The sequence below is a fragment of the Anoplopoma fimbria genome, chromosome 2 (genome assembly GCF_027596085.1).
Source record: "Anoplopoma fimbria isolate UVic2021 breed Golden Eagle Sablefish chromosome 2, Afim_UVic_2022, whole genome shotgun sequence".
Taxonomy (NCBI): domain Eukaryota; kingdom Metazoa; phylum Chordata; class Actinopteri; order Perciformes; family Anoplopomatidae; genus Anoplopoma; species Anoplopoma fimbria.
Genome location: NC_072450.1, coordinates 27,552,349 through 27,579,606, shown reverse-complemented (window position 1 = coordinate 27,579,606; position 27,258 = coordinate 27,552,349). Strand labels below are relative to the sequence as shown.

Sequence of the window (27,258 nt, the reverse complement as noted above, 5' to 3'; positions counted from 1 at the left end):
CAGAAACATGACAACTTTTTTGTATTTTTTTATACCATGAATTTAGTAGAAATCTACATAGTATGTAAATAGATTGATTTTTTGGTTGTTTTCTAATCTGAAAGGAGACATGTAATGATTTTTTTTTACTAAATCTACAATCTACCACCCTTTTGGGTCCCAAGCAAACACCCTAAAACTGTGAAGTAGATCGGAGGAATGCTTGTTGACATTATGCAAATCAAATACACACACACACACATACATACAGACATACAGACGGACAGACGGACAGAGATTCCTTGCTTTATGGTTGCATAAGCATCTCTGTACATATATGCTGTATATACATGTTGGCCTTCTGGTGCCTCGGTGTGCCATGACAAAAAAGAAAAGACCTTTGGCAACCACTGCTCTAGAAAGACAACATGTAGAAGCACTTCAATTATTATTATAACATTTTTCTTAAGTTTATTTTTTTTTGCCATGTAATATAATCTAAACCCTCTCTCTCCCCCATCATTTATTTTTCTTTCCTCCGCCCCTTTCAATAATTAATCTCTTTCATCCGTCTGTGTTTTGTCAGTATGGAGATCTGTGATCCCAGGAACAACATCACCATGTGTCCTCTGTGCGACCGCGCCTGCAGCTACTGGAAGCTGGTGACGGCGTGTGGTACGGCGAGAGCCAGCCACCTGTTTGACAACCCGGCCACTGTCTTCTTCTCCATCTTCATGGCCCTCTGGGGTAAGAGATAGAAAATACACACACATTCAGCATACCATAGGATGGGTGCTGGATCAAAGGAATACGCTATCAGATCTGAATTAAAACACATTGATTAACACATCAAGGAGCTCCCTTTATGAGGGTGTTATTGCTGTGTAACGTTTTGACCACCAGGCTTTTCCTCAGACCTTGGGGGTGAGGACACATTTGCATATAATGCAATGAGGCCCATTAACTCCGTTCAGCGCAGCTTTTGGCAGAAGGACATGAATACCGCACCTTAGGCGCACATGGAAAGTACAATAGGAAGGTAACTTCTGAGTAAACACAGAGCCACTAGTCTTCTTGATGTCGTGCCAAGCTACGCTGCCATCTGTTAGCAGCAGCAGGGCTGCAGACCAAGGGAGGTGTTGTGTGTTTGGATGAAGCTGGTGTCTGACCGAGTCTCCATCTGGGCTCACGTACCGCAGACCCTGATGAGAGAGAATACCGTGAAACTCCATGTTCTTGTTGGAAATAACTGCGGTAGCAAAATACCAACATGTGTTTGCATGAATACACATGGAAAGTACTTCATCATACTGCAGACTGTTGTCTTATTGTCAACTGATCCCATGAAAAGTCCCAAACCAACAGAGCGTGTATCAAAGCCTGATGTATCTTCTTGCTCTGAGCCATAGAGCTACATCACCAAATGTGGAATAATCCAAATGTACTGAGGCTGTTTTTGATGAGAGAAAAATGAGGCAAATATTTGTGAACAGCTTTTAAAAAGATTTCCATCTTCACTAGGAACCAGTAGGCTTGGATCTGGGAGCTAGAGACTAGAGTTGGGAAGTATTTAGAGATTGAGTCACGCACTACTGGCACAGCGTGGTATTTGTTGTGAGTAGTGTCAGTGGCATTGCCAATGTCATCAAGACGCTACATTTAAAGGCTTACAGTGAGATTAGGTGAAATAGGTGCAGCGGATTAGTCTGCAGAAATGTCTTCAAGTGGCCATGTAGCACGTCTGTATAGACGGTATGAATAATTATATATTCATAGTTTTCTTTCTCGTGAATTTGTCAATTTATGATTTTTCCATGCAAATTAAAAAAATGCACTATAGGAATATTCTACGTTTTTAGTCATGTGTTTGTTGTTTTACAAATGAGCTTCAACTGTATTTAGTTGTGCATCCCTGTGTTGCATAATGACAATAACTGATCCATGAATCTTTGAATCCTTGAATCCTTAATCTAAGAGAATATCCATGTTTTTTTCAGAATATTTCCCCTTCCCCCAGTTCAGTAACTATTGTTTTTTATCACCAGCAATGGCCTTAATACGCCGTCGTACAGTTTGAATGTGCTAATGGAAAAATGTAAGTGGGTAACGGTAAAGCCCTTCGAGGGGTTGGAATACTAGAGAGGCACTTTATGAATGCAAGTCCATTCATCATATTTGTACATAACTGGCACCGTGAATGCAGAAAGGCTGACAATATGAAAGATTGCACCTTCACATTCGCACTCACATATTCCTGGTAATTTATATAGCAGAGTAGACGTGTAATGGTCCTGTGTTCAGTGTGCTGTGTCTGCTTTGTTATGCAGCCGTTCTCTTCATGGAGCACTGGAAGAGACGACAGATGCGACTCAACTATGTCTGGGACCTGACGGGCTTCGGAGAGGAGGAGGAGGTGAGGCAACGCTACAAATCACTTTGGCATTCACACGTTGAAAGATATACATCCCCAAGTGTCCGAGCTAAAGAAGAAAAAGATGGAGCGGGATTACATAATTTGGGATTAACACTTCTCCAAATCTCATTTGACATTTTGCAACCAGAACCATCACATTAGAAGAAGATTGTTTTCAACTCCTACCTTGTTAAGAGATGTTTGTTAACGTGTGAAATAATACAGAGCCTTTTCACTGCAATTAGCTTAAATGTCACAAAGTAATGAGGACATAAAGGTTAGGATGGGAATGTACCTCGTCAGTGCTCGGTAGTGAGTCAGCCCTCAGAAAAAAACAGTCCCACACAAACATCACAGACTCGGGGCATCTTTTAAAGTCATGATGAAACAGAACAGTGCATTACTACCTCCTTAACAACCTTTTTTTCTGTATTGCTCTGACGGTTAAGTGTTTTAATCTTCAGAGACGTCGACCGCTAACTGACATCTTTGTCTTATGTGTTTTTTGTGCGTGGTGTATTTCACAGGAGGAGCATAAGGTTTGGATCCGACTTGCTTTATATTTGCTTTAACTCACTTTCTCTCCCTTATTTTGGTCTAACAGTTATAGATCCATTCTGCAGCCGCTAACACTAACCCTTTTCTCCCTCAAGCTGCCTCAGGTCTTTTCACTTGACGCCATCTTCATCTCTTTGCTCCTGTCTTATATTTTCTTTTCTTCTTTTCTGTAGATTTTCTCTTTGACTACGAGGTTTGTCCTGACGCTGGCCGTCCCTGTGGCCTCTTGTTAGTGTGGCCTCTAAACATAATGCGGCTGCTGTTGTTTGTGATGGCAGCGGAGTTGACGGGACAGTTTGTTGACTCATAGCTCTTGTCTTTGCTCCTCTTATATTTTCCCGAGATAACTGTGCCCTCCATACCCATAAGACGAGCAGCCCACACAGTCCCAAAGTGAAGTAATACACCTTTAAATAGAAGAAGTGGCTGCAAAATATGTGAAGAGCACCCTTTTGTAAGGCATAATTAAAGGAACACAACAATTCTTTTTTTCTTTTAGCATGATCTAGCACTTTACATGCAGATTATTTAATATATTTGATAAAGCTGGTACAAGTATTTCAGCTCTTAGTGACTTAATGTTTCAATATTGTTGAGTAATAGTCTAATGAAAGTTGCGACTATCTAAGGGGACCCTTTGTTCAATTTTGTTCTCACCCACAAGAAACCCACGAGGACCCATTCACTCTCAGCTCTCTTTTTATTGGGCCCACATGGACTTGTTGGCTAGGAAGACAGCGGTATGTCAAACCCATACATTTCTCAAGCACCTTAAAATATGTTTTACTGTAACAGGACCAAAAGAGATAAAGGATGCAGGGTAGCTGGGTTGAATCAGTGTAACGGTCTTTGAAAGTGTAAAAACTGAACAGAAATAGTATTTAATTGATGATGAATCACAAATAATCATCCAGCTCATTGTTTTGCTGCCGAGCAAAACCCCAGCTTTACAGTATTTGTTCTGTCCTATCTCTCTCATCATCATCATCATCAGGTGTTAAGCAGTCATAGAGACCAGTATTATTCTCAGGAGTTGGTGGAGACCAAAACAGAGCTAGAAGGGCAGTGAAATATTGCTCCTAGATTCTTCATGTGGCCAACCATGACTCCAAATAACTCCTTGAGTCTGCGTCTGATGATGTGTAAATGGCTGTTTGCTAAGACGCTCACCATGACAACTCATAGGCTGCTTAAGAAGTGGACGTAGTCGCCCTGACGTCACCCATTGGTTGTTGACTTTGGTTTTCAAGCCTGAAGTTTGACATTGTTTTAGCCGTCGCATCCTGGTTTTTCGATGTGACAATATTTGGTTGAGAGGATGGCGTTGGAAAAGAGTGGGGCCCGGCAGGCTCACTAACGTATTAAATGCTAGGTTACAATAAAGTGCTAGCTAGATGGTTAGCGAGGAGCATCCATAATTCACGTTAACTGTTATATTAATTGGGATGCTAATTTAAGCTGGCGAAAATCAGGTTTAGAACAAAACGTATTTAAAGGAAAAAATGAACTGCCAACTCCTTAGAGTCACAATTGGTTACGACCTGTCAATCACAGATTTAAATTCCTGAAGCATTCCCTGCTTTATTGTCAAGTTTACCCTAAATGGGACCATAATTTACTGAATGAACATCATGCTGTATCGAAGAAGACTTTAAACTAACGACTGAGACCATAAGCTCATGTTTACAATGTTTACTGAGGGAATAAATCAAGAGAGAAGTAGGGTCATTTTCTCATACACTATACTATACAATCTGACTTCTTTTTTGCAACTGGAGGAGTCGCCCCCTGATGGCCAGTAGAGAGAATGCAGGTTTAAGGCACTTCTGCATTAGCTTCCCTTTTTTAGACCCAGAGGTCTCCTCTTGTGTCAACACAATGTGCTAATATGTCCATGTTGTGTTTACAGCCGGTTACAATAAGGCGAAGCAGCCCAAAAAAAAAGCTTTTGTCTGCATTTCCTATTTTCTGTTCAGTTTTTCACATTGTCTGTCTTTCTGTACATCAGCTTGGCACAAGGACCTTTGGGCCAGAAGTGACCGTCTAACCCTTTGCCTAAAATGCTTTGTTTTCTAGTGATACTGTTTCCCCTTTATTTCTCTTGGCTTACTGCACACTGGGTTAACGCATTTCTCTCTTTTCTCGCACAGAACGCTGTACAAACATACCATTTGGCAAAAACTTCATGCATCACGCTGCTCATTTGTAATTTCTGTCTCCATTCTAAAATTGCACAATGATAATTTTCTAACAGTTTATTGTCTTATGCACTCACTGCTTCCTAACATGTCAGGTATTTCGTAACCATTAACTGTAACATCCAAACTGATTTTTTTTCTCTCTTCAGGACCACAACCGAGCGGAGTACGAGTTTCGGGTCATGAAAAAGACAATGAAACAGGACAATTCCACTCCGAAGGTAAAACTGATTAAAGCTCTCGGATGAGTCATCATAAAAAGCAGCAAACATCATCTTTTAGAAATCAGTGAACGGGGCTTTGGATTGCCCTGCCTGAGGGAATTTTGTCTTCTTCACAGTCTTTTATTTCTAATATGAATACAAGATTTTACAAAATGTGTAGTATAAAGAATATTTTCTTTCTTGATCCTAAACCTCCTGTTACTTAGTGAACTCTGACCCATCGTTGATTACTTAAACATAAAAAAGGCTCCTTTTCTGTCCGAATCACCTGGGACAAGGTTGTGATAAAAGGACTATGTGAACAAAACCAGTGTGGGTCTAACAAAAATGATATGTCTCTCTGAAACGCAGTGTCATATAATCAGCTTTATGTCATGTGTTTACATCCTTTAAAAGTCCATACTGGTGGTTTTGCACATGTAGAAATTCACCTGAACTGCATTTCACACCTGATATTAAGGTGTCTGCATCGTTTTCGAAAGCATGCCATTATTTTTTTACTTTCAGTTTCATTTTAGGAAGCTCTTGATTTCACTTCATTCCAGTGCAGTTTGGTAATCAACTGTCCATCGGCAGCTTTCAACTTTCAGGAAACATGGACTCAGCACTTACTAGCGCAGGAGTAAAATCTAACTGCAAAAAAGAAAGCACAGATGAAACACTGAAACATGTGTGTATGTAGTAAAAAAAAACAGGGACCGACACATTTAACATGAGCATGTCTGTTTGGATTATCAGCCTTTTGACCTTTGTCTTGTACCAAGGTCACATATTACTTCTCACCAAATACACAAGACCACACACACACTCACACACACAAACACACACTCTTGAGCTTCCTGAGCCAGTTCTCAGTAGGCTTGGATGTGACATGATGGCTTGGGGCAGAATTAGCTGTGCTCCACTGCTGTCCCATAGTGTGTGTGTGTGTGTAAGTCTTTGGTGAGCGTGTGTGTGTGTGTGTGTGTGTGTGTGTGTGTGTGTGTGTGTGTGTACGGCATTAAGAGCTGCTACTGATTGAGAGACATGACACACAGGTCCAAACAGCTGGAGTTGCGGTCAATGTTTAGGATGGGCCGAGTTCTTCATGTCCCTCACATAACTGTGTCTCTGTGTGTGTGTGTGTGTGTGTGTGTGTGTTGTGTGTGTGTGTGTGTGTGTGTGTGTGTGTGTGTGTGTGTGTGTGTGTGTGTGTGTGTGTGTGTGTGTGTGTGTGTGTGTGTTAAGGGGGAGAAGGTGAAGCTGACCTGTACTGACAGAATGCCAGCTTACCTGACTACCGTGGTGATGATGTTCTTCATGGTGAGTCCCAGCCTATTCCATTTCTAACTAATGTATAACATTCGAAGCAAAGATATACACTTGTTTTGAGATCAACAGAACAGTCAGGGAGAGCAGGGCTCTAGTTCTAGTGTTTTCTTTGAGCTATCAAGGGAGAAAAACGTCCACGTAGCTTTGAGGATTTTTGCTTTCAAAGGAGGTGAAAATGATGTGCCTAAACACACTATGGAAGAGAATACACATGGATACACATTATGCTAGCTGACAGCAAACCTTGAGCTAAGTATTTCATGTGTTTTATCGATATCTTCAACATATAGTGTAAGTTTGTTAAAAGGCAAGGGGCAAAAGTCTGTAGGGCACAGCTGTTATTTTCAATGTGGCCAATACATTTAATCAGCATGTCATATCTTGCATATGTAGCCATCAGACTGCCTCCCCGTCACAAACATGCTAGATATAATGCTATTTTTGCAACTTTTTATTGAATTTGTCACAGGAAAAACGTTGTGTACAATAGACAAGGATCCTTACACATACAAACAATATTTAACACAACATTTTTACATATTACAATTGTTTTGTAAAAATACATTTAATTAAATAAATTAAATTAAATTAAAATAAATCAGATTTAATTTAATTTAATTTTAAAATATATATTTTTTAATTCCCCATACTTACAGATATAATTATTTTGAACCTCAACCCTATTTATAATACATCATCAACAACTAGAAAACATAAAGTCTTTTTTTGTGTTTAGCCATATGGTAACAGATTGTAGCTATTTAACATTTTACTGTTTGTTGCATGAACACGGAAAATAAAGCTTATGTCAAAGGGGATATATCATGCTCATTTTTAGGTTCATCATTTTATTTTGCATTTCTTCCGCACCTACGCCCGTGTTGTCACAGCGTCACTGTTGTGTCAACAAATGGACGGCTCATTTAGAAGACAAAGTTTCCAAGTACGGGCTGTGTATTTTTCGTGGATAGATCGTTTTAACACAGTACTTATATAGACACTAAGACCTGCTTTATAATAAAAAAAGATTACTTTCCAAACTAGTGACATAATATCTTAATGTGTAATATATGTTAACCAGACCGATACACATGCCTCTAAAACCTGACCCCAAGTTTGAAAACCCACCCTGCATGAACCAATGTTATATTTTGGATAGTCCTCTGGAGAGAGAGCTTTTTCTAACCAAAAGTGAACCTGAACCAAGACAAAAAAAATGTTGAAAAAATTGGCCAAACTGACCCAAACCCTTGCTTTTGTCGGGGCTCGTTAGATTTGGGTTGGGTAGCAGGAAGCCATTGTGTAGCAGAAGTTGCAGCTAAGCAAACAGACACGTTAATCCATTGAATACAGGCTCAGCCTTATTGCATACAACGCCTGTAAACATGTGTTGTATGTTTAAACATGGCTCTCTCTACTGGACTTCAACGTTGTAATATTACAATTACAACACACTTCTTTAAGACCCCTTGCGCTAATGATTGGTCAGATTTTTAAAAAAGCAATAAAAATGAGTTTTGGAAATATAACTGGCAATATCAAAATCGGAAGCTCATCCAATAGGTTTTTCAATGAGTGTGACCTGCACTGACTTCTTCCTCACCTTGATTGTTTTGTTAAATCCTCAGCAGATTGTAACTCTGGGTATCCTCCTCCTCCTCCTCATTGCTTTTAGATCCTTGTGACGTTTGCCATAGTGTTCGGGGTCATCCTGTACCGGATTAGCATCAAGGCGGCGCTGCACATGAGCACCTACCCTGTAGCGCGGTCCAATATCAGAGCCACTGTCAAGACCACAGCCGCCATCATCAACCTCATCGTCATCATCATCATGGATGAAGTCTACGCCGCCATCGCCCGCTGGCTCAACACACTGGGTGAGGCACATTTTCAGTGTTTACTCCTAAAAGGCAAGATCTGTTAGGAGATCCAAATATTGAAGCATATGCTTAAATGTTTAAGTCCTCTGTCAATGTAAAATCACAAGTCAGCAATAGACAGTCAGATCAACTGATGTATGAAGCATCAGACAGTCCAGGCATGGCAGGTTGGTCAAACAAACACAGGACTTTCACCAAGGAGACTGCTGTTTGTTTCCTGTGTTATTTTACTGTAGTTTTGTTACGTAACTTCCAGACTTTGTGATGGCAGATATGTAAGTGTTGTTATTTTCAGTAACAAACATACTTATCTTTAACCCCAACCACAATCTTTTCTTGACACGAACCATTAGTTTTGTTGCGTAAGTTAACCTCAAAACAACATATTCTGAGAGTCTGGATTTTCCAGTGAGAATGAAGGAAGAGATATATCGTTTTTTGAATTTTGAGGGGAAAACGTTTGTGGCAAAAGTATATCCAACAAAAATAATAAGATAATGAAGGGAACAACAACCAGACAGCCAAAAAGGCACTCTCAATGACACCATTTATTGGGAGTTCCAACTGGGTCTTATAATAATAACTAAAGCCACAGGATGAATTCATGTATATACTGTATGAGATATTTAACACACGTCTTTTTTTCAGAGGTTCCAAAGACGGACAAGAGCTATGAAGAGCGCCTCATCTTCAAAACCTTTATCCTGAAGTTTGTCAATGCATTCACACCCATCGTCTATTTGGCTTTTTTCAGGGGCAGGTAAAACCATGACTTCTCTCTGCTTGTGTTCTGTGCATTTCTGTGTTAAATAATTGTCAACAGCACATTTGTTCAAAACACATTTGTATCCTACCTGCTTTCCTCATCTCACATGCAACATGCGATGGTTGTGTTTGTTTCACAGGCTTGTTGGGCGGCCCGGAAACTACCTGTACGTCGTTGGATCGTACAGAATGGAAGAGGTAATTGACACTGAACAAAGTGTACTTGAATGTTATGGCTTCTGTTATTCTGTGATTTTACATGTCCACAAATCCCGTGAAATGACCAAGATGAACTGCGTTTGTAGCCAGTGTCTTAATAGTTTATGTTCCTTCTGAAGACATTTTTGACAGACGTTATTCAAATGGGAGGAAATTGTGTATTCGTTGGGGACTACTTTCAGCAGTGGATTAATCCACATTTTGTACTCCAGTGAGTATTTCTGGCAGCAGGACGGTGTTTGTGGAATAGATTCAAAATGAACTAGTGTATGTGTGTCCATGGTAATAAGGGAACATGTCACCCAGTGCAACAGTGGGACTCACTGCTGTGTTTTGCTTTTGGACAACAATGGAGCGCTATAACTCAGAGGAAGAAGACATATCAGGCTTTGATACACACACAGTACGTGTTAGTGGATACACTCATGTTTGGTTTCGGTCTGCTGCACATGAGATTGGTTGAGAATAACAAAAAACTGAATATCACCTGACTTTAAAGCTTTGATCATATAGGAGACATTTTCTCACATGACATTAAACAAGTTGCTCTCTCACCCAAGCAGATCATTCAGTGGTTGAGCTGATCAGGGAAAAATCGCCGCTTTATCAGGACAGAGAGCGAACGGCTTGTTTTAGTTGAACTCTAGCCGGCGTTATCACGATTACAGAGGAGACAGGCCGTGGATGTATTAAGAACATCAGACAGAGAGTGAGCTCCAGAGGCGGTCTGGACAATCAGATTTCAATCTGCCTTGAATGCTTCTTGGATGCATTTACACTTAGCTTTTAACAGATCAGATAGCCGCCTGATCCGCCTGAGATGCATGAAGCCGCTCCGTGTACGTGGAATGTTTTTCGGTTTAGTTTTAACAGCCACACCAGCAACACTGACATTTTGTTTTCACCTTGTGAGTCTGCCTGTGTGTTATGTTGGCAAAATGTGGTCCTTGAGCAACTACCACAGAGGCTGTTTTGAGTACTTTGAGTGTTCATATGTCCGTCTGTCTGTGGACAGATTTTATGACAACCATAGCATCACAACCGTGCAAGAGGCAGTTACGAAACTTTAGAGTAGTGTAGATCAAAATGAAGAAGATTGATGTGGTCCGAGCAAAAGAGCCGGAACTAGGTATTCTCCAGTTGTTCTAGTTCTGCTTTTTAATGAATTTCTACTTGTGCGAGCACATGCAGCAAGGTGCATTTACTTTAAAAACAACAAAGGATCTTTTAATCGCAATTTTGCTGTGGTATGTTTCTCTTGCTTGCTTACTTTCCACTCCCTACTGTTAACTCTTCAAACTCTCTACCGCTACGCTCTGCCTCACCTTTTTACTTCACTTTCCATTACCTGTTCACTTTTTCTCCCTCCAGTGTGCCCATGCAGGCTGCCTCATGGAGCTGTGCATCCAGTTGTGCATCACTATGCTGGGCAAGCAGCTCATCCAGAACAACCTGTTTGAGATCGGCATACCGTGAGTACAGATTGACGCAACATGCTCAAACATACACTCTATCTCCCAGCTGGCATGCAGAACACAAGCTGAACAACAGTGTAGATCACAGTACGTGGGTTCGGCAAGCCACAGAACAAATTATGTACACCCACTCGCTAGTACTTGCGCTGGCGATGATTCATTGAAACGCCTGTCTGGCATTCAGACACACTTACCTGGGAACTCGACAACACCTTGCCGAAGTCCATAAACCTGCAATTTTCTCTGTCTTGCTTCATCCATACAGGACACTGAAATAGAGGTCTATAAGTGTAATGTACTCTTTGTACTGTCATCAAGAAGCACAGGTCTAAACTGTGTCACAGATATAATTCATTGCACTAAGATAAGTCCAACAATGACAGAAATCCAAATGAATGTAGCCCCAGTTGCCACCAATGATACACTTAGCATGTTTCAATAAGACGAATATCAAACGTAGCACCCTGAAGTACCACATACTGATTTTATAACAAATCTTGTAAATGGAATTTTTACAGTATTGATTTTTACATAGAGGTGTTTCAATTACTTTGTCCACCCCATTCCTATCAATAAGGGTGGGCCCAATAAATGTGTTTTTTCCATGATTTGCTTCAGGAAGCTGAAGAAACTGCTCCGGAGGAGGAAGTCGGACTTGGACTCAAAGCAAGAGGAGGAGGTGAACAAAACCCTTCAGCGCCACGAGAAAGACCACATTATGGGTCCCTTCGTTGGCCTCAGCCCCGAGTACATGGAGATGAGTGAGTCCAAACACAAGACACAAACCCACGAACACACACGGCATGCTGCTCTTTTGAGCAGTTTGTAGTTTTGTCCTGGTTGATGCTGCTCTTCCTCCTCAGTAATGCATTTTCCAGCTTGCCTGATGTCAGTGAATAATCCTCATCCTCATCTCTTCTGTCAGAGTGCTTTATTCTACTCTGAGTAGATCTTTGTTAAATGCCTGTTAATATCAGCCTTTTTAACACTATCGATTGCGGAGAACGTTATGCTGCGGTCAAACCTAACAAGCATAATGGCAGCAAGCACTTCCAAACAATCACTTAAATGTCAGCTTCAATGTACTGAGTTCCATCAAACACATTCAGTCACTCCTGTGTCTTTGCTCCTGCTACACGTCTTACCATGTTGAAGTACACCGTGTTGACCTTTGATTTAAAGATTTTTTTTTAATATAATTTCACAGCATACAGTCTGTCAATCAGTGATGTGGAAACCTTGGATAGGTCATGCTTAATGTGCAGCAGAGATTTCTGTTCGTGCATGTGCACGTGTGTATTTAATGACGATAAGTAGATTAAAGTGCCCGGCTTTTCATTTGGCTGGTTAGAGCTCATGCTATTGCGGTCGTGTAATTGCTCTTTTTGGATCTGTATTGTAAGCAGTGTCTCCCTTGAGGGAAGGGGGATGATTGAAGCTGGCGGAAGCTTATAACAATACGACTGAGACATGATTAAAGCTACTTCGAGCTCAGCGCTCTCACTTCTTCGTGTCCTAGTTCAGTATTTATCGTTTAAAAGAAAGTGCTACATTCCATGTCTAGCTGTGACCAGCAGAGCGTAAAATGTCTCTCTGATGGTCTGCCAGTGTAAATCCAACTGCTGCATCTCAAAAATAGTTTCTCATTGCAAGACTTTAGTGCACACAATCTACACATGTCTGCTTGCGTTACGCAACATGTAGAGTGTGTAAGGTATGAAAGCCACACAATGAATGACAAGTCCAGCAACGGCAACGGCCTGCCTCCACCAGAGGTGCAGGACAGAGCCAATCAGTTGTCAAACAGCTCAGCATTAATTGTAGTAATTTTCACATAGGTCAGTCAGGTGTAACCAACTATTTGGTGCCGATAGTGTACTAGCATAGTGATAATTTCACCTTTTAAACGAACGACTTTTGGTTGACTCACTTTTGCATTTTTTCAGCCAGTGCACACATCAATATATTTATATTGACAATGGATGAGTAATGTGAAAGAAGTCACTCATAGTGAGGAACCAACAGACAACTAGAACAATGCACTTAGTAGAATGCAGATCTCCGCCAGATGAGTCTGCAATGACCACTACTGTTATGTTTGATTGAATGAAATACATACATACATGTATATATGTATATATGTATGTATGTATTTATTTATGTATGTATGTATGTATGTATACATACATACATACATACATACATACATACATACATACATACATACATACATACATACAATTGTCTTATCTTGGCGTGCATTTCATAGAGGAACAATTCCTAATCCCTAGAGGCGTCTAAACTGAAGCAGTTGTTGAGGCACCTACCGGTTTCAACAGTCAAAGATGGAATAAAAAAGTCCAAAAATTGTTTTTTTAAAAAGTGTGAATCAATGCAACCACGACAAGTCCTTGAACGTACATTCATAAACAAGCAGAACAAATATTAGGCTGATGGGTCCCGGAGTATGTGAGATTAGCCGTGGACAGACAGACAGATGCACAAGCAACCGAAAACATAATCTCCTCAGGCTACGACTGGCAGAGGTAATTATCAACAACTCTGACCCAACGTGCAAACTGTTATAACCAAGCACAGGATAGCTACAAACCGATCCATACTTCAAACAAGAACGATCAAATGTTGCAACACAAATCTCCCTGAAAGTAATTTAAAATGAAATATTACAATTTAACGATAAATCATAGATGCCAGAAGATGATAATGTGCTGAAATAACAAATTCAAAATCTCTCTGAAGTAATTCTATTAGTATTTTTAATAAATAGGGTAAAAAAGCAACTGCTTGCTAACATGTTAGCCATAACAGCTTTAAGGGGTGATGTCAGATGTCTGTTGTATTTTTAGTATGTTCTGCTGCTCCAGATCTACCAAAAGAATAGAATGCAGCTTTATTTCCACCTCTACTGCAGCTAACAGAGCTCCCACAAATCTCATCAGTCGAGCTCTACAGTAGCTGCTCCATTCAGACTTTCTCGACAGAAAAGCTTAGACAGATGGTTAAAGGAGCATTAGAGCAGTTTTGGGCACCACACATTTTACCCAGATTTGGTGGGTGGTAGTGCCCACAGTCACTTTCCCTTTTTGATGAAAAAATGCAATACGACTGTGGCTGAGTGGTACAGCAGGGTTGTCCTTCAATCAGAGGATTGCGGTTCTATCCCTGGCTCCGCTAGTCCATGGCAAAGTGTCCTTGGGCAAGACAATTAACTGCAAAATTGTTCCCACAGGCTGTGCGGGCGTTGCATGATTGGGTATGAATGGTTAGTTAGTCCTAATGGGCAGGTGGAACCTAGCCCCTGCCGTCAGTGTGTGAATGGGTGAATGTTGACATGTGGTGTAAAAGCGCTTTGAGTGGTTGGAAGACAAGAAAAATGCGATACAACTACGGTCCATTGACCATTTACAATGTGTACATCCACTAACTTCTGCTAATTTCTCCTATTGTCTGTCTGCAGTCATCCAGTTCGGGATGGTGACTCTTTTCGTGGCGTCCTTCCCTCTGGCTCCGCTCTTCGCTCTTCTGAATAACATCATTGAAATTCGCCTGGACGCCAAGAAGTTTGTCATGGAGCTGCGCAGGCCCATTGCAGCCAAAGCCAAAGACATTGGTGGGTGTCCACCACCCCGTCTGAAATGATATGTTTATTCCGCCACATGTTTTCAGCTATGCCGCCTCCTTGAGGGCCCAATCCAAGAGCAGAACCTGGACAAGAAGAAGAGGAGATATGCCATTAATTTTGATAAACTCATTCACCCTCACTCTGTGGAGCTCAGCAGTAGAAATGAAACCACCTCAGACAGGTTTCAATGTACATACCGGCATGTGATATTGCTTTAAGACAGACTTTAAAAAGTGTCAATCTATCATTTAACTGAAGGTGCTAAAATCAAGACTCTGAAGGCAATGGATCTCCCTAAATGACATCCAGTAAATTTTAAAGGTCCAATATTGTTAAAAGGGAGATTTTCATATATTTTTCAACACAGCCTGTATTCAGAAACTGTGCGTTTAAATGAGCCGTCAGTATTTTTCGTACTGTTGTGATGTCACAACTATACAATATGTAGATCATTTCACCGTTTTAAACATTGTTAATGTCCGTAGTTTATTTATAATTGCAGTCAAGGATTATGTATTTATACATCCATTGGTTGCTGTGTATGTGACTGACATCAGCTGACAGGAAGGAAACATGGACCTAAGCCATTGCCTAGCAACGCAATTGCATCGAAACAAACTAAAATGGAGTGTTTCAGACAGAGGGTGAATACAGGTATATTCAGACAGACAGTATGGGGAAAATAAAGAGTTTTTTGAAAATTAAAGCATGTAAACACGTTTTAGTAGAAACCCAAAATACAAGTGTGAACCACGAAATGAGCATGATATGTCCCCTTTAAATCATGATCCTATTAATAACCTTTATTTCTATAGCACAAAAAACAATCATTAATAAAGCATTAATGATTGGAGCAATTCAAAGTAGGAATTTAAAGTGACAAATGAAGACTAACTTGGTCTAAACTGAAATGTTTTTATAAAAGTTTATAAAAAGATTTAAAAGGAAGTCACTGAAGTAGCAAGACACATTTCTAGAGGAGGGCTGTTCCAGGGTTTGGGGTGCCCTGACAGTATATGCATATCACATTTAGTTTTAGAGAGGTTGGGTGCAGGTACATATTGGCACATAGGCTAACATAGGTATGCTAGAGTCTCATGAACCTATGTTCCTGGTCAGCAGTAATATCAGAGAGCAATTCATAGTTAATGCACTTTACAGTATACAACACATTCCTACAACACAACACAACACTTGTTGAAGTCTTTCCACCTCCGTGCTTGTGCCATCTAGTGGTGGCTGGTACTCACTGACCCTATAAGGACTTGTAGCTGACAGTTCCTTCCTTCTTTCTGCAGGGATCTGGTACAACCTCCTGAGAGGCCTCAGCAAGGTCGCAGTCATCGTCAATGTAAGTCTCATGTCTGTAGGGTCACTTTTTGATTTCATGAGGACAGTGAGCTGATGAGTCGTTCTCCGTCCCCCAGGCCTTTGTCATCTCCTTCACCTCGGACTTCATCCCGCGGCTGGTCTACCAGTACATGTACAGCCTGGACGGCACCATGCACGGCTTCGTCAACCACACTCTGTCTTACTTCAACGTCAGCGACTTCCAGCCTGGCACAGACCCTCTCGAGCCGATGCACCTGGGCTACAGTGTGGAAATATGCAGGTAAGGTATCACTTTTAATACGTTAATACGTTATGCATATATAGATATATATATATATATATATATATATATATATATATATAACCTATCAATTAGAACCCAATTAGAACTTGTTTAATTATATCACATCCAAAAATGAAAAATACAAAACAAATAATCAACATAAAGAAAGAAAGAAAATAAATAACTAAACAAAAAAGATTCAAAGCGAAACTTTTTTTTTTTAAGTCAACAATGAGACATTAAAAGAAACAACAACATGAAAAAAATAATACAATAAAAGTACAACCACAGGAAAGAGTAAGGCACCCATTACTCACAATAAAACTGGTTTATGTCCTTCACCTTAGCCTCACACATCCAACGCCTCTTCAATGTCACCATTTTTAACAAATTCCAAAGATATCCCCCCAATGTTAACAAACTCAGAGGCCTTCTTTCTAACTTTAAAGGTATTTTTTTCAGGGGCAACCCTTGCTGTTAAACAGTCTCTCAACAGTCTTTCATTCAACAACCAAGAGAGGGGCAGCTCACATTCTTGAAACAGAGCTCTGTCAAGAGACCTCTCCTGAGGCGAACACATGTCAACCGTTCCATTCTCCCTCAGGGTAAAAAACATGTGGAAACATGCCCAATGCAAACAGCCCGGGGCTTTACGTTGTTGGGGCTGAGGTCACCTGAGAGACAAAGGGCACCACGGACCTCTAAGAATGCTCTCAACACATTCCTACAAACAATGATACAAAGTGCCCCGCCTTGTTTTGCTCCTATAACGTAGGTCAGAAATATTAGGATCAAATCTAATACATTTTTATGGGTGTGCTCTCCTTACCCAATCATATTCTATTAATCTAGTTAAGTCTTCGCTGTTACAATTTGTACCCAATTCATCCTCCAAAATGTCCTCTTGTAAGTCCTGTCTATTACTTTCAGTCTTGTCTTTATGGTTTTCAACCATTATACTATATAGATAAGTAACCCAACCTTTATTTAAGCAATTTCTTAGAAAAAAAAAATCTCTTATGTGGACATTGATGGTTGTTCTAAACAATTATTTAAAGGGCAGGTGTGTAGCATTTCAGGGGATCTATTGGCAGAAATGGAATATAGTATTAATAAGTATGTGTTTCACCTTCACGTTTCTACAGTAGCCCAGAGCGGACAAACCAAACACTGGCGGAAAAGTGTGTTTTCACTTTTTAGCATCTGCCACTGCAGTACACACTTTTTCTGTTTCAGTGGGTTGCAATCTGCAAACTCCTTGCTAGACGCCGCCATATCCTAGACACTGGCCCCACCAAAATAAAACTTCCAAGTTGTAAATATGTGAAAACAATTTAATACAAATGTATTAATCTCAAGCCCAAACCTCCCAAACAATTACTTATCATCCTCGTCATCGTCTGTCTAATTTACCTTTTGTAATATCTATGATCTATAAGAAGAAATGTACATAAATTAATTTGTGTCAAATGTGTCTTTCTGTCTCCAGGTATAAGGACTACAGAGAGCCTCCCTCGTCCAACACACCGTATGAACTGTCTAAAGAGTTCTGGGCCGTCCTCGCCGCCCGCCTCGCCTTCGTTGTCGTCTTTCAGGTTTGGAACATCACACAGATATTAATATCAAAGCACACATGCTGTACCTCTTGACATGCTTTCAGCGCACATTACTCACTTTTACCATTCATATTTTAGGTGGGCAAAGAAAACAAACGTACAAACAACTCATTTATTTTTGATGAATGAATGCCTCCAAACAAGATAACAAACTGTCACTGTCAAATAAAACTTCCACCTGTTTATTTTGATCAGTCCTATTTGCTTTATCCCAGTTGCTTTAAAGATGATACTCAATATAAATGGAGCCACATGGGTTCTTTTGTTCCTGGCGTACGTTTTTCACCATCTGCTCGGTCCGCTTTGGACCTTACCCTCTGTTTTCTAGATTTTTTATCTTGGATGCTGAGCTCATCTGATTCTCCTCACTGATTGTGTAAAGCTTTTGTGTATGGATAGCCATTCCTTCCAGGAAAAAAATCATTTGATTTTCATAATTAAATCAAAAAATGTATCTCAAGACTATAAGTAAACAAAATGATGATATCATCATTACAATTAGAGCTAGACTGATAAATCAGTGAATATGATACAGTCACCTTACCATAGTTTGTCCAACGCAGAGCACTGATAAGTAGATTTTTAAACTCTCGCTCATCATGCATCTTGACCATTCTTTTTTATTTCAAATTATGATTTTGTCATTTCAAAAATTTGACTTTGTAGTTCAACGTGAGGATTGATGAACTCATAATAATGAAAGAATGGCATTTAATGCCATAATTATAAGACATTTTGAAAGACTCAATAATAAACATTGTAACTTTCATTGACTATGTCATTTGGGAGTTAATCCGTTCATTTTTCTACAGGAATTTTCCGTATTACTTGTAAATATGAAAAATAATCTCTAGTCAAAATGTAAAATAATAAACATTTTTCTTCGCTTATTCATAAAGTTGATAGCCGGCTGTTTAGATGTCCCTACAGCTTCATCTTGTTGACTCTTAACATGGTCGCAGTTTGGCAAAAGTTTTATAGTCTGTCTGTGCTTCTGCTAAACTAGAAAATCTATGGTTCTAAGCTTTGACCAGACGTTCACTTGTGAGGTGTTCCATTCAGCTCTCTGTCCCCTCTGTCCTGTGCAGAACGTGGTGATGCTGATGAGCGACTTCGTGGACTGGCTGATCCCAGACATCCCCAAAGACATCAGCCTCCAGATCCACAAGGAGAAGATCCTCATGGTGGAGCTCTTCATGAAGGAGGAGCAGGGCAAAAGGCTTGCGGCGCGTGACAACCACAACCAGGACAACTGCAACTCCCCCTCGTTGGCCAGTCGGAGCCCGGCGCAGCCCCGCTCGCGACCCGCCACGCACGCCGTGGTCTGGGATCACAAGCGCAAAGAGCAGGAAGCAAACGAGGCACCAGAGTACAAACTGTAAAGGAGAAAATCAGCTGCTTTAAGAATTGGCTGTTAAAGGTTAAGACAGTTATCCATTAACATGTGATCGGTTCTTAAGAATTGGCAAAGCTTTTGCTGCATTCATGTTGTGTGGGAATATTTGCAGGAATTAGTTAGTTAAAACCAAAACATCCACGTGTTCACGTTAACATTCCTTCAATGTTTTTAACATTTTCCCATGTAAAGCCAGACATTAACCAACAATCCAGCAACAATACTCATAGAATTTATGATCACTACACGTTATTTATTGGAATTACTGTATCTGAAGGGAACAAGCCATTAGCTTCACTTGACTTTGGGGAAATTCCTTGTCAATGGTGCCAAACCCTGCCTGCAAACTTAATATGAATCCTATTTTCAAGCAGCAAGTTCATACCTGCCACCTCTCTCATGGGACTTGAATGCAGCTTTTGTATTGGAGACAGCCTCCGTCCAAATGGTCCCTCTGAGAGAATTTCCTCCTGATACTGTGCCAAGCTCAGAAGCCAATTTTTCCTCTTTTGTTTTTGCACAATTATATACAAAAACAGAATTTATTGACGTACTTTTTTAAATATGCAACATGGTCGCCGGCTTGTTGGGATGACCGGCAAGGATCTGGAAGACCAGCTGTGTCGAGCGGCCTGTTGATTTGTACTCTTCTCTCGTGTACGAGCACTACTCGTTGTTACATTTTGTTACATTTTGAGTGCAAACAGACTGCCTAACATTGCTTAGTGGCATTTATTCCTGGAAGCACAAGTCACATTAATATTCATTGCAATGAACTGGAATTTTTAAAGCCGCAATTGTCGAGATTTACAGCACAAACATAAAGTAATGTCACGCCCCGTCTCACCTCCTTAAGTGTATCTTAAGGCTGTACTAACAAATATCTATTTATTTTTTTGCCACTTGGGTGGAGCAGAACAAGCTACAAACACATATTTTATTTTGTCACCACGTAAAACATCCACTTGCAAACAATTATTTACACATCCAACAAATGTACGGTCTTTACTGTCCTTTAAGCTCAAGCAGCTAAAGATATTAAACTCTGGCTCTTAGATTAACTTGTAAAAGCTAATTGGTCATTTAATCTGTATGTTCTTTGATGCTGAGCAGATGGTGTACAGTGGGTTTAAAGACCAGTTTCAGGGGAGCTACAGAGCTGTTGACAATATTCTGTTATAGTAATGTGACCCGAGCTGCTGCCAGCTACAGCGTTCTCCCTCAATACTGGACCGATTTCACAAAACTGTTGTCCCCATTAGCGGACATGGGACAATAGGTTTAAAATACCAAAGTAACACTTCAGTGCTTTCATCTTGTGTCTGTAGCCCCCCCCAGTGGCCACAAAATCAATTAATACATGTTTAAATGACTGCAATGAAACTCTCTTTGAACAGGAAAAGGGTCCACTATTTACTATATTTTGCCTCAATTAGCCATTTAATGCATTTTGGATCATCTGCAAAGCGGGGCAGTTTGCTACATAATTCTTCATCAGTCACTTTTGAACCCCCGATGGGAAATGTTATGTAAAAGCCATTCACACCTTTGCATATCGTCGAGATGCTCAGCTATATCTATTAGAGGGCTTAGATTTGAAGTTGTGCACTGAAAATAGAACTTAATCTTAAAAGTGTAGCGGTACAAGTATGTGCATGCAGCATGTGCCGTCAGAAAACTGCATCTTGGAAGAAATGGGATTGAGAAATCTTGAGCGCTTTATTTAAGGGGACTCATTTTCAGCTTCTTGATGATGATGATGATGACTCCGGAAAGCAGCGCCAGTGTCTTGCTCAAGGGCACCAAGGTGATAGTTGTAGATCGACTCTCTGACTTTGCCTTATATTCTCCTCTCTGGCTCGTTTGAGCTTTCCAAATGTCGTACAAAGGGAAACAAGTCAAACCAGGACAGGCAACAGGCAACTGCAACTCTCTAACTTTTCAAGCACAAAAGACTGAATAACATTTTGTTTTGTATTTATCAAGCTGCAAAAAAAACATATGTGGGAGTGACTGGATATCACTCCGAAGATCAGAAATGTGCTGCAGAATGAAAGATGCGGTCACAAGCGCAGTCTGCACGCTTCCACGTGTCAAATCCTGCCCCCTGCTGTAAATATATGAATCTACCCCAGATTTAAGCCCTCAGCCCAGACTGGTAGAATGTATTATTCTTATGTTTTTTTAATAGCAGTGATATATAATCACTGTAAGGTCAAAAATGTTGTATATCTGTTTTTTTCTAAGTTCATGACAATGCGTTTCTAAGTGCATTTAATGTGTTGAAAGGGTTTTATCAGCCCACAGGGGACCAGTGACCGAGAGACGTTCACAATGACAGTCATATACTTTATCCTAGTGTCTTCATTTTAATTCATTATTCAATGCACTAGAAGACATCAATATGGACCCATTTCTATTTATCTGGAAGGATGCCAGACTGCAATGACATTTTTATCAAAAAAGAGGTTTCTTCTTTCCGGGATGTGACCTGCTCTTTTGAGAAAAAAGACTGCACATTTTCTTTTGACCAAATCTTATACTCTGTGTGTGCGTAGGGTTAGCATTGATATTCAGTGATAGATTGACGAGCTGCCACGGGGGTTGCAGGGCTTGTCTCATCTACAACTTTGTTTTTTGTCCCCCGCATCTCTTACAAACCTGATGTCTCATGTGAAGACCCCCCCTCGCTCCATGTCTCTTATGAGATGTCCTCCTGCCTACTGTTGCCATGTTGTATTTACAGCATCAATAAAATACTGCAAGTTGTGACATGCCTAATATCTAATATAACGTATGTCGAAGCACATTTCATGTGTGAGTGTATATGCATGTCTAACCGATTTGTCCGTGTCTGATATTTTGAGTCTTTTTATTTTGTTTAAAACGAACTGCAAATAAATAAGAGAACTACCTGAAGTGCATCTATTTATTGTGAAAGCCCACACATTTCACTTTATTTTGTTACTTTGATTGATTGCCACATAAGTCAAATATCAACTAAGGTGGGTCTCTTAGTACATCAACCAAATATTACGCTCCCAACTGAACTGCACTCTCAAGTATGCTTTGAGAGAAATTCATTTTTCCAGTGATTACGGTTGCATTTTTAAACACGTGTTTAAAGGCTCACTGTTCAATTATCAGATCATTTTAGTGCATGTGAGCGTGCCCCACTGGCAAGCTTAAGGTCGCCTAGTGCAAGGCTCTCATACGGCGGTTACCGCTGGTTGTCACACAGATAAACACTGTTAGCTATGTCAGCACTGTTGCCGTAGATTGCACTGGTCGCCATGTTGAGAGCCGCGAGGAGACAAGAGATACGCTCTAAATTTCAAATTTTGCTTTAAAGTTGTAAATTGAAACAAGACAAAAACCCAACAGAAGTTAGGTTAGGTAAAATATCATGATTATGCGTAAAATACGTTGTTTTTTTTAAATGTTATTTACGTTAGGGATGTTTACAAATGAATATAACCCAGTGATAATTTACCCTTGAAAATAAGTTTAAAAACATACAGTACCAGTCAAAAGTTTGGACACACCTTCTCATTCAATGGTTTTTCTTTCTTTCTTTCTTTCTTTCTTTCTTTTTTCTACATTGTAGATTAATATTGAAGACATCCAAACTATGAAGGAACACATATGGAATGATGTGGTAAACAAACAAATGCTCAACAAACCAGATTCTTCAAAGTAGTTGAATGAGAAGGTGTGTCCAAACTTTTGACTGGTACTGTATCTCTACATAGTGCTCATAATAACATATCGTTATTGTAGAGCCTAATTAAGAAACCACAGCAAAATATTACCAAAAACTAAAACAAATATGTGTTCATGCCATAAATGAACTTGTACAAAGATAACACACACACACGCCTATCTTCAAGAATGTGACGGGAACCTGTGAAGGCGTCAGTGAGCCTGAAACCAACAGAACCAGCGGAAGTGGAAGTACGAAGCGTTTCCTGGTTCAGGCGGACTTCTTCTCGGCCTGTGTCTGCAGAGACATGAGCGCTCCACAGTTCAACAGCGTGCTGCTGGACATTTCCAACCAGCTGAGCGTGAAGCAGCTGGAGGACATGAAGTTTCTGTGCAACGAGTTTATCGGGAAAAGAGCGATGGAGAAGATCTCCAGCGGGACACAACTGTTCCTGGCGCTGAGAGAGATGGGCAAACTGGGAGCCGACAAGACGGAGTACCTGTCCCAGTTACTCAACAAGATTAACCGATGCGACCTCGCGAATAAATTGGACAACTTCGAAAGTCCGTCTGGATCAGGCGACAACCAACCGGACGAGGCGGAGAGAGGTAGGCTGAGTTTGTAGAAGTAATAGGCTCCATTATTGGCTTTAAAACTACCATCTTACTAATATAACAGTCTAATATAACAGTACTCAGACAACATTTATTTTATTCTGGAGGTTGTACTAGACCATTCGGTGCTGTTAAACATCATTAAAAGCACCACAAACTACAGCCTCAGACTGAATGAACCAGTCTGCACACACAGTGAACATGAAGGGAGGGTTTACTGGAATGACTGTTGTGATAGGCTGCATTAGTAGAGTACTGTAAGAATGTAGTTGACCTCATAAATATGCTTATACTGTATGATTGTCATAATAATAATAATAATAATAATAATAATAATAATATTAAAAATGAGCTGGACGTTTTTAACCATCCAGCCCCCACATAGGACTTCCACGTGACAGCAGAGGGGAACCTTTCAGTACGCCCAAGAAACGTTTCCCATAATGCAACTTTATAGTTTCACTTTGTTTCAACTATGCCTGAGGCCAGTTTTATTGAGCTATTATGTTTCACATTGATAAACTTTTTTCAAACTGTTTTTTTTTTTTTTTGTCATGAGTACTTGCACACAGGCATCTTATAAATAAACCAAAAAAATGCTTTAATGTTTTAAATATTCTTTTTTCTGGAACCGAAGCTTTTCGCACCGTTCATAAAGCCATCAACCAATCACGTAGTGGAGAACGGGTTGAGTTAGGCCTATTTTATTTTTTAAGAGGCAGCAACATTACGGCTCTGTATCCTGAACAATGGCTACTAACTTGATTACTGCTTTCACTGCTTCTTCTTTACTTTCACAATAAAAGCCCTAGACATATAACATTAACATTAGCATTTTAATGTCATCGATTCGCATGGCTTTCGGTGTGTAAAGGCCGTTAGAAAGAGGTTTTCAATCTATCCACAGCGATTAAACAGTGATGAGGGATGTCATTGATGGCCTAATGGTGCGTCGCTTTAAAAGTTGCTGCCTCAAGGAATTGTGGGATGGGTATTTGTCTCCTTTTTCTTTCGAATAGGTTTCTTTTTGCATCGGAAGGTTCCTAACTGAGTGAAATGACCGAAAGGTTTTTAGATCTGGTCCAATTCTCTCTAATAGCCTGTGATTAGACTGTGATTACTATTGCCAGGCATTAAGAGAAAACCAGTGTCTGTGAACATGCCGTGGCATGTACACACTTAGAGAGGACCTGGCAGTGATAATGCCCCCTTGCTCAGCATGTCTGGTATTTTTCCATGTCCTGACCTGTTGTGTGACTGGAACAGAGCCGTTTCAAGTGGGAACACATCAAGCAACAACCGTGTGTGAAGCGTATGTTTAATAGACTTTGCAAAATGTAGTCCGACCTGTGGACCAACTTCAATCCCAAGACCCAAGCCAAGTTCCCTTTTCTTGCTTGTCACTTGCTGAGTATGTGTTTATATATATATATATATATATATATATATATATATATATATATATATATATATATATATATATATATGTGTATACCATAGACTTCTATATAGGAGCTGAGGTTGAACTGAATAGGAGCTGAGGTTGAACTTATAATAGGAGCTGAGGTTGAACTATAATAGGAGCTGAGGTTGAGGGAGAGACTTTTGGTTGAAAGTCTCCCCCAATATTGGGTTTATTCTGGGTTGTTTCATGCATTTCAATAGCGAGGGCGCCGGCCAAAAAAAAAAAATTGGTCAACCTCACACCCTTGTCAAAATGTATGCCATATGCATTAACACAGCCAAAATCCCAAAATGTCCCTAGAAATGGATGTGTTAAACTATTAAAACTAACATTTTAAACATTTTATATATTGATATTGATAGCATATATCACACTTGCCAGCCATCCAGAAAGTTAATTTTCTGTGATATACTGTGTATACATAAATTGGATTTTAATTGTCATATTAACACAAAATGAATCTCGGACATTATTGTATTGCTTCTAACTTCGCATGTCAAGAGGGAAGTTGGAGTAAATTGTTTCCCAAATGTTTTTGTTCTTCTCTAAACCCTCAACGTCTCCTCTCCCTCCTCGTCAGCCAAACTGGACGCTGCCACCGATGTGATCGCCGATAACCTGGGGAAGAACTGGCGCAAGCTGGGCCGCAAGCTGCTTTTGAGCGAAGTCAGACTGGAGTCCGTCTCCACGAGGCACACTGATCTGGAGGAGACGGCCAGGGAGCTGCTGAAGGAGTGGAGGAAGAGTCGGGGAGCCGAGGCCCGAGCGTCGATGCTGGTCGACGCCCTGAGAGTCTGCCAGCTCAACCTGACGGCCGACAAAGTGGAGGACAAAATTCAAACCCTCTGATTGCCACGGGAGGTTTTACAGATGAGACTGAAGTGAACTCTGGGAGTGAAATGAGGGCTGTGATTAACCTTCTCGATTTATTGATCAAAAATTACTTTTTGATTTCCTGAATGTCACAAAACATGCTATTAGAGTTATGTTTTATATTTTGATCAGAGTTTGAAAACAGAGAGCTGAAATGATGAACTTGACGTATTAGTAATTGTAATGTGTCACCAAATCATCATTAAACGTGAAGACTTCTGCAAGTGATGGTGGTGGTGGACAGAAGGCTTGGCCGCAGCGTTTTGTATGAATTAGTCTTTGGATGTTTTTTCCTGCTGATACCAGAATAGAGCGTGCTGCAGTAGTCGAGTCTGGAGGAGGATATAAATGCATGGATTACCTGGTCCTGGTCAAAATGTCCAAGTTGGACAAAGCAGGACTGCACCACTTTAGAGACCTGAGCATGAGTCAACTGAGTTAGAACTATCACCTAGGTTACGGACCTCTAGACACCCAGACTACACCAGAGTGTTAGTGCTGCTAGTGCTGGGGAGGTAAAGTGCTCATTATAATCAACAATTATACTTTATACATTTATAATCTGTAAAACTTCAGGACATTTTTGGACATCAGTATCTATCATCAAAAATAAATCAATTGCGAGGAGTCTTTTTTGTTTTCTAAAATCTTGCGTGCAAATGGCAGTGCTTTTAAAAAGCAGGTGTGAGTGCAGACAGTTATCTCACTGTAGCGAGCTAAAGGTGGGCAGGAATCAAAAGTGGAGATCTCCGACTGATCTCCGCTATTTTGTTGTTAAAGTAATGAGGTAAATTATTCAGGCCTCTGGGGAGGATTTGCTAAGCCGGGGCCTAATAACAGGAGTTTATGGTTTTAAAGAGGATTCTGGGGAATCATGAGCCTGTTTCGGCGACATCGATTGCTTCATTCATTGTACACCTGTAAGTAGACACCAGACAGGTTGTATCCAAAGCTACTTATAAACACAAGGTAGGATGACAATACAGGGATACTGACTTCAATATAAAAGGGCTGAACTTGGGTAGGGCAATACCAAAGTCCGGTGAGTTTTATTAGCGTCCAGTCACTGGACATGTGAATACCTACGATGAGATTTTTAGCTTTTGGGAAATCCACTTGTTTTCTATCTGACGGAGAGTCACTTTTGTTAAACTGATGAAACAAACAAGCCACAACGTGTTCATTAGTGAGCTTTAGAGGTGCTGGTAGGCACAGCCAGGTTAGCTATTTGTGCTAAGCTATGCTAATCAGCTGTTGGCAGCTGCTTCATATTTTACAGATGTGAGCTCACTTTCTGCCAGAAAATGAATA

The 27,258-nt window shown here is 40.3% G+C and overlaps 2 protein-coding genes across 2 annotated transcripts in view; both read left to right on the top strand.

Moving 5' to 3' along the window:
• The window catches only part of ano1a (anoctamin 1, calcium activated chloride channel a), a 57,236-nt gene extending 37,951 nt beyond the window's left edge, over positions 1-19,285 (top strand). Inside the window, exons 12-25 of the mRNA XM_054609013.1 lie at positions 566-726; positions 2,307-2,392; positions 5,298-5,369; positions 6,600-6,674; positions 8,359-8,560; positions 9,212-9,323; positions 9,469-9,526; positions 10,919-11,019; positions 11,641-11,783; positions 14,501-14,653; positions 15,964-16,016; positions 16,093-16,277; positions 17,770-17,875; positions 18,985-19,285. Coding sequence (XP_054464988.1) covers positions 566-726; positions 2,307-2,392; positions 5,298-5,369; positions 6,600-6,674; positions 8,359-8,560; positions 9,212-9,323; positions 9,469-9,526; positions 10,919-11,019; positions 11,641-11,783; positions 14,501-14,653; positions 15,964-16,016; positions 16,093-16,277; positions 17,770-17,875; positions 18,985-19,278 — 1,801 coding nt within the window. The 3' untranslated portion in view covers positions 19,279-19,285. The remainder of the gene's footprint in view (positions 1-565; positions 727-2,306; positions 2,393-5,297; positions 5,370-6,599; positions 6,675-8,358; positions 8,561-9,211; positions 9,324-9,468; positions 9,527-10,918; positions 11,020-11,640; positions 11,784-14,500; positions 14,654-15,963; positions 16,017-16,092; positions 16,278-17,769; positions 17,876-18,984) is intronic.
• Positions 19,286-23,224: 3,939 nt separating this feature from the next.
• On the top strand, positions 23,225-27,207 carry fadd (Fas (tnfrsf6)-associated via death domain). Its single transcript, XM_054609049.1, has 2 exons — positions 23,225-23,603; positions 25,655-27,207. The coding sequence occupies exons 1-2, from the start codon at positions 23,303-23,305 to the stop codon at positions 25,921-25,923; spliced, it is 570 nt and encodes a 189-aa protein (XP_054465024.1). The 5' UTR covers positions 23,225-23,302; the 3' UTR covers positions 25,924-27,207.
• Positions 27,208-27,258: the final 51 nt, after the last annotated feature.

Excerpts from the sequence above, each read along its gene's own strand:
- fadd (XM_054609049.1), top strand. The coding sequence starts at position 23,303 with ATGAGCGCTCCACAGTTCAACAGCGTGCTGCTGGACATTTCCAACCAG. Across the intron at positions 23,604-25,654 it reads ACCGGACGAGGCGGAGAGAG|CCAAACTGGACGCTGCCACC; the intron begins GTAGGCTGAGTT and ends CCTCCTCGTCAG.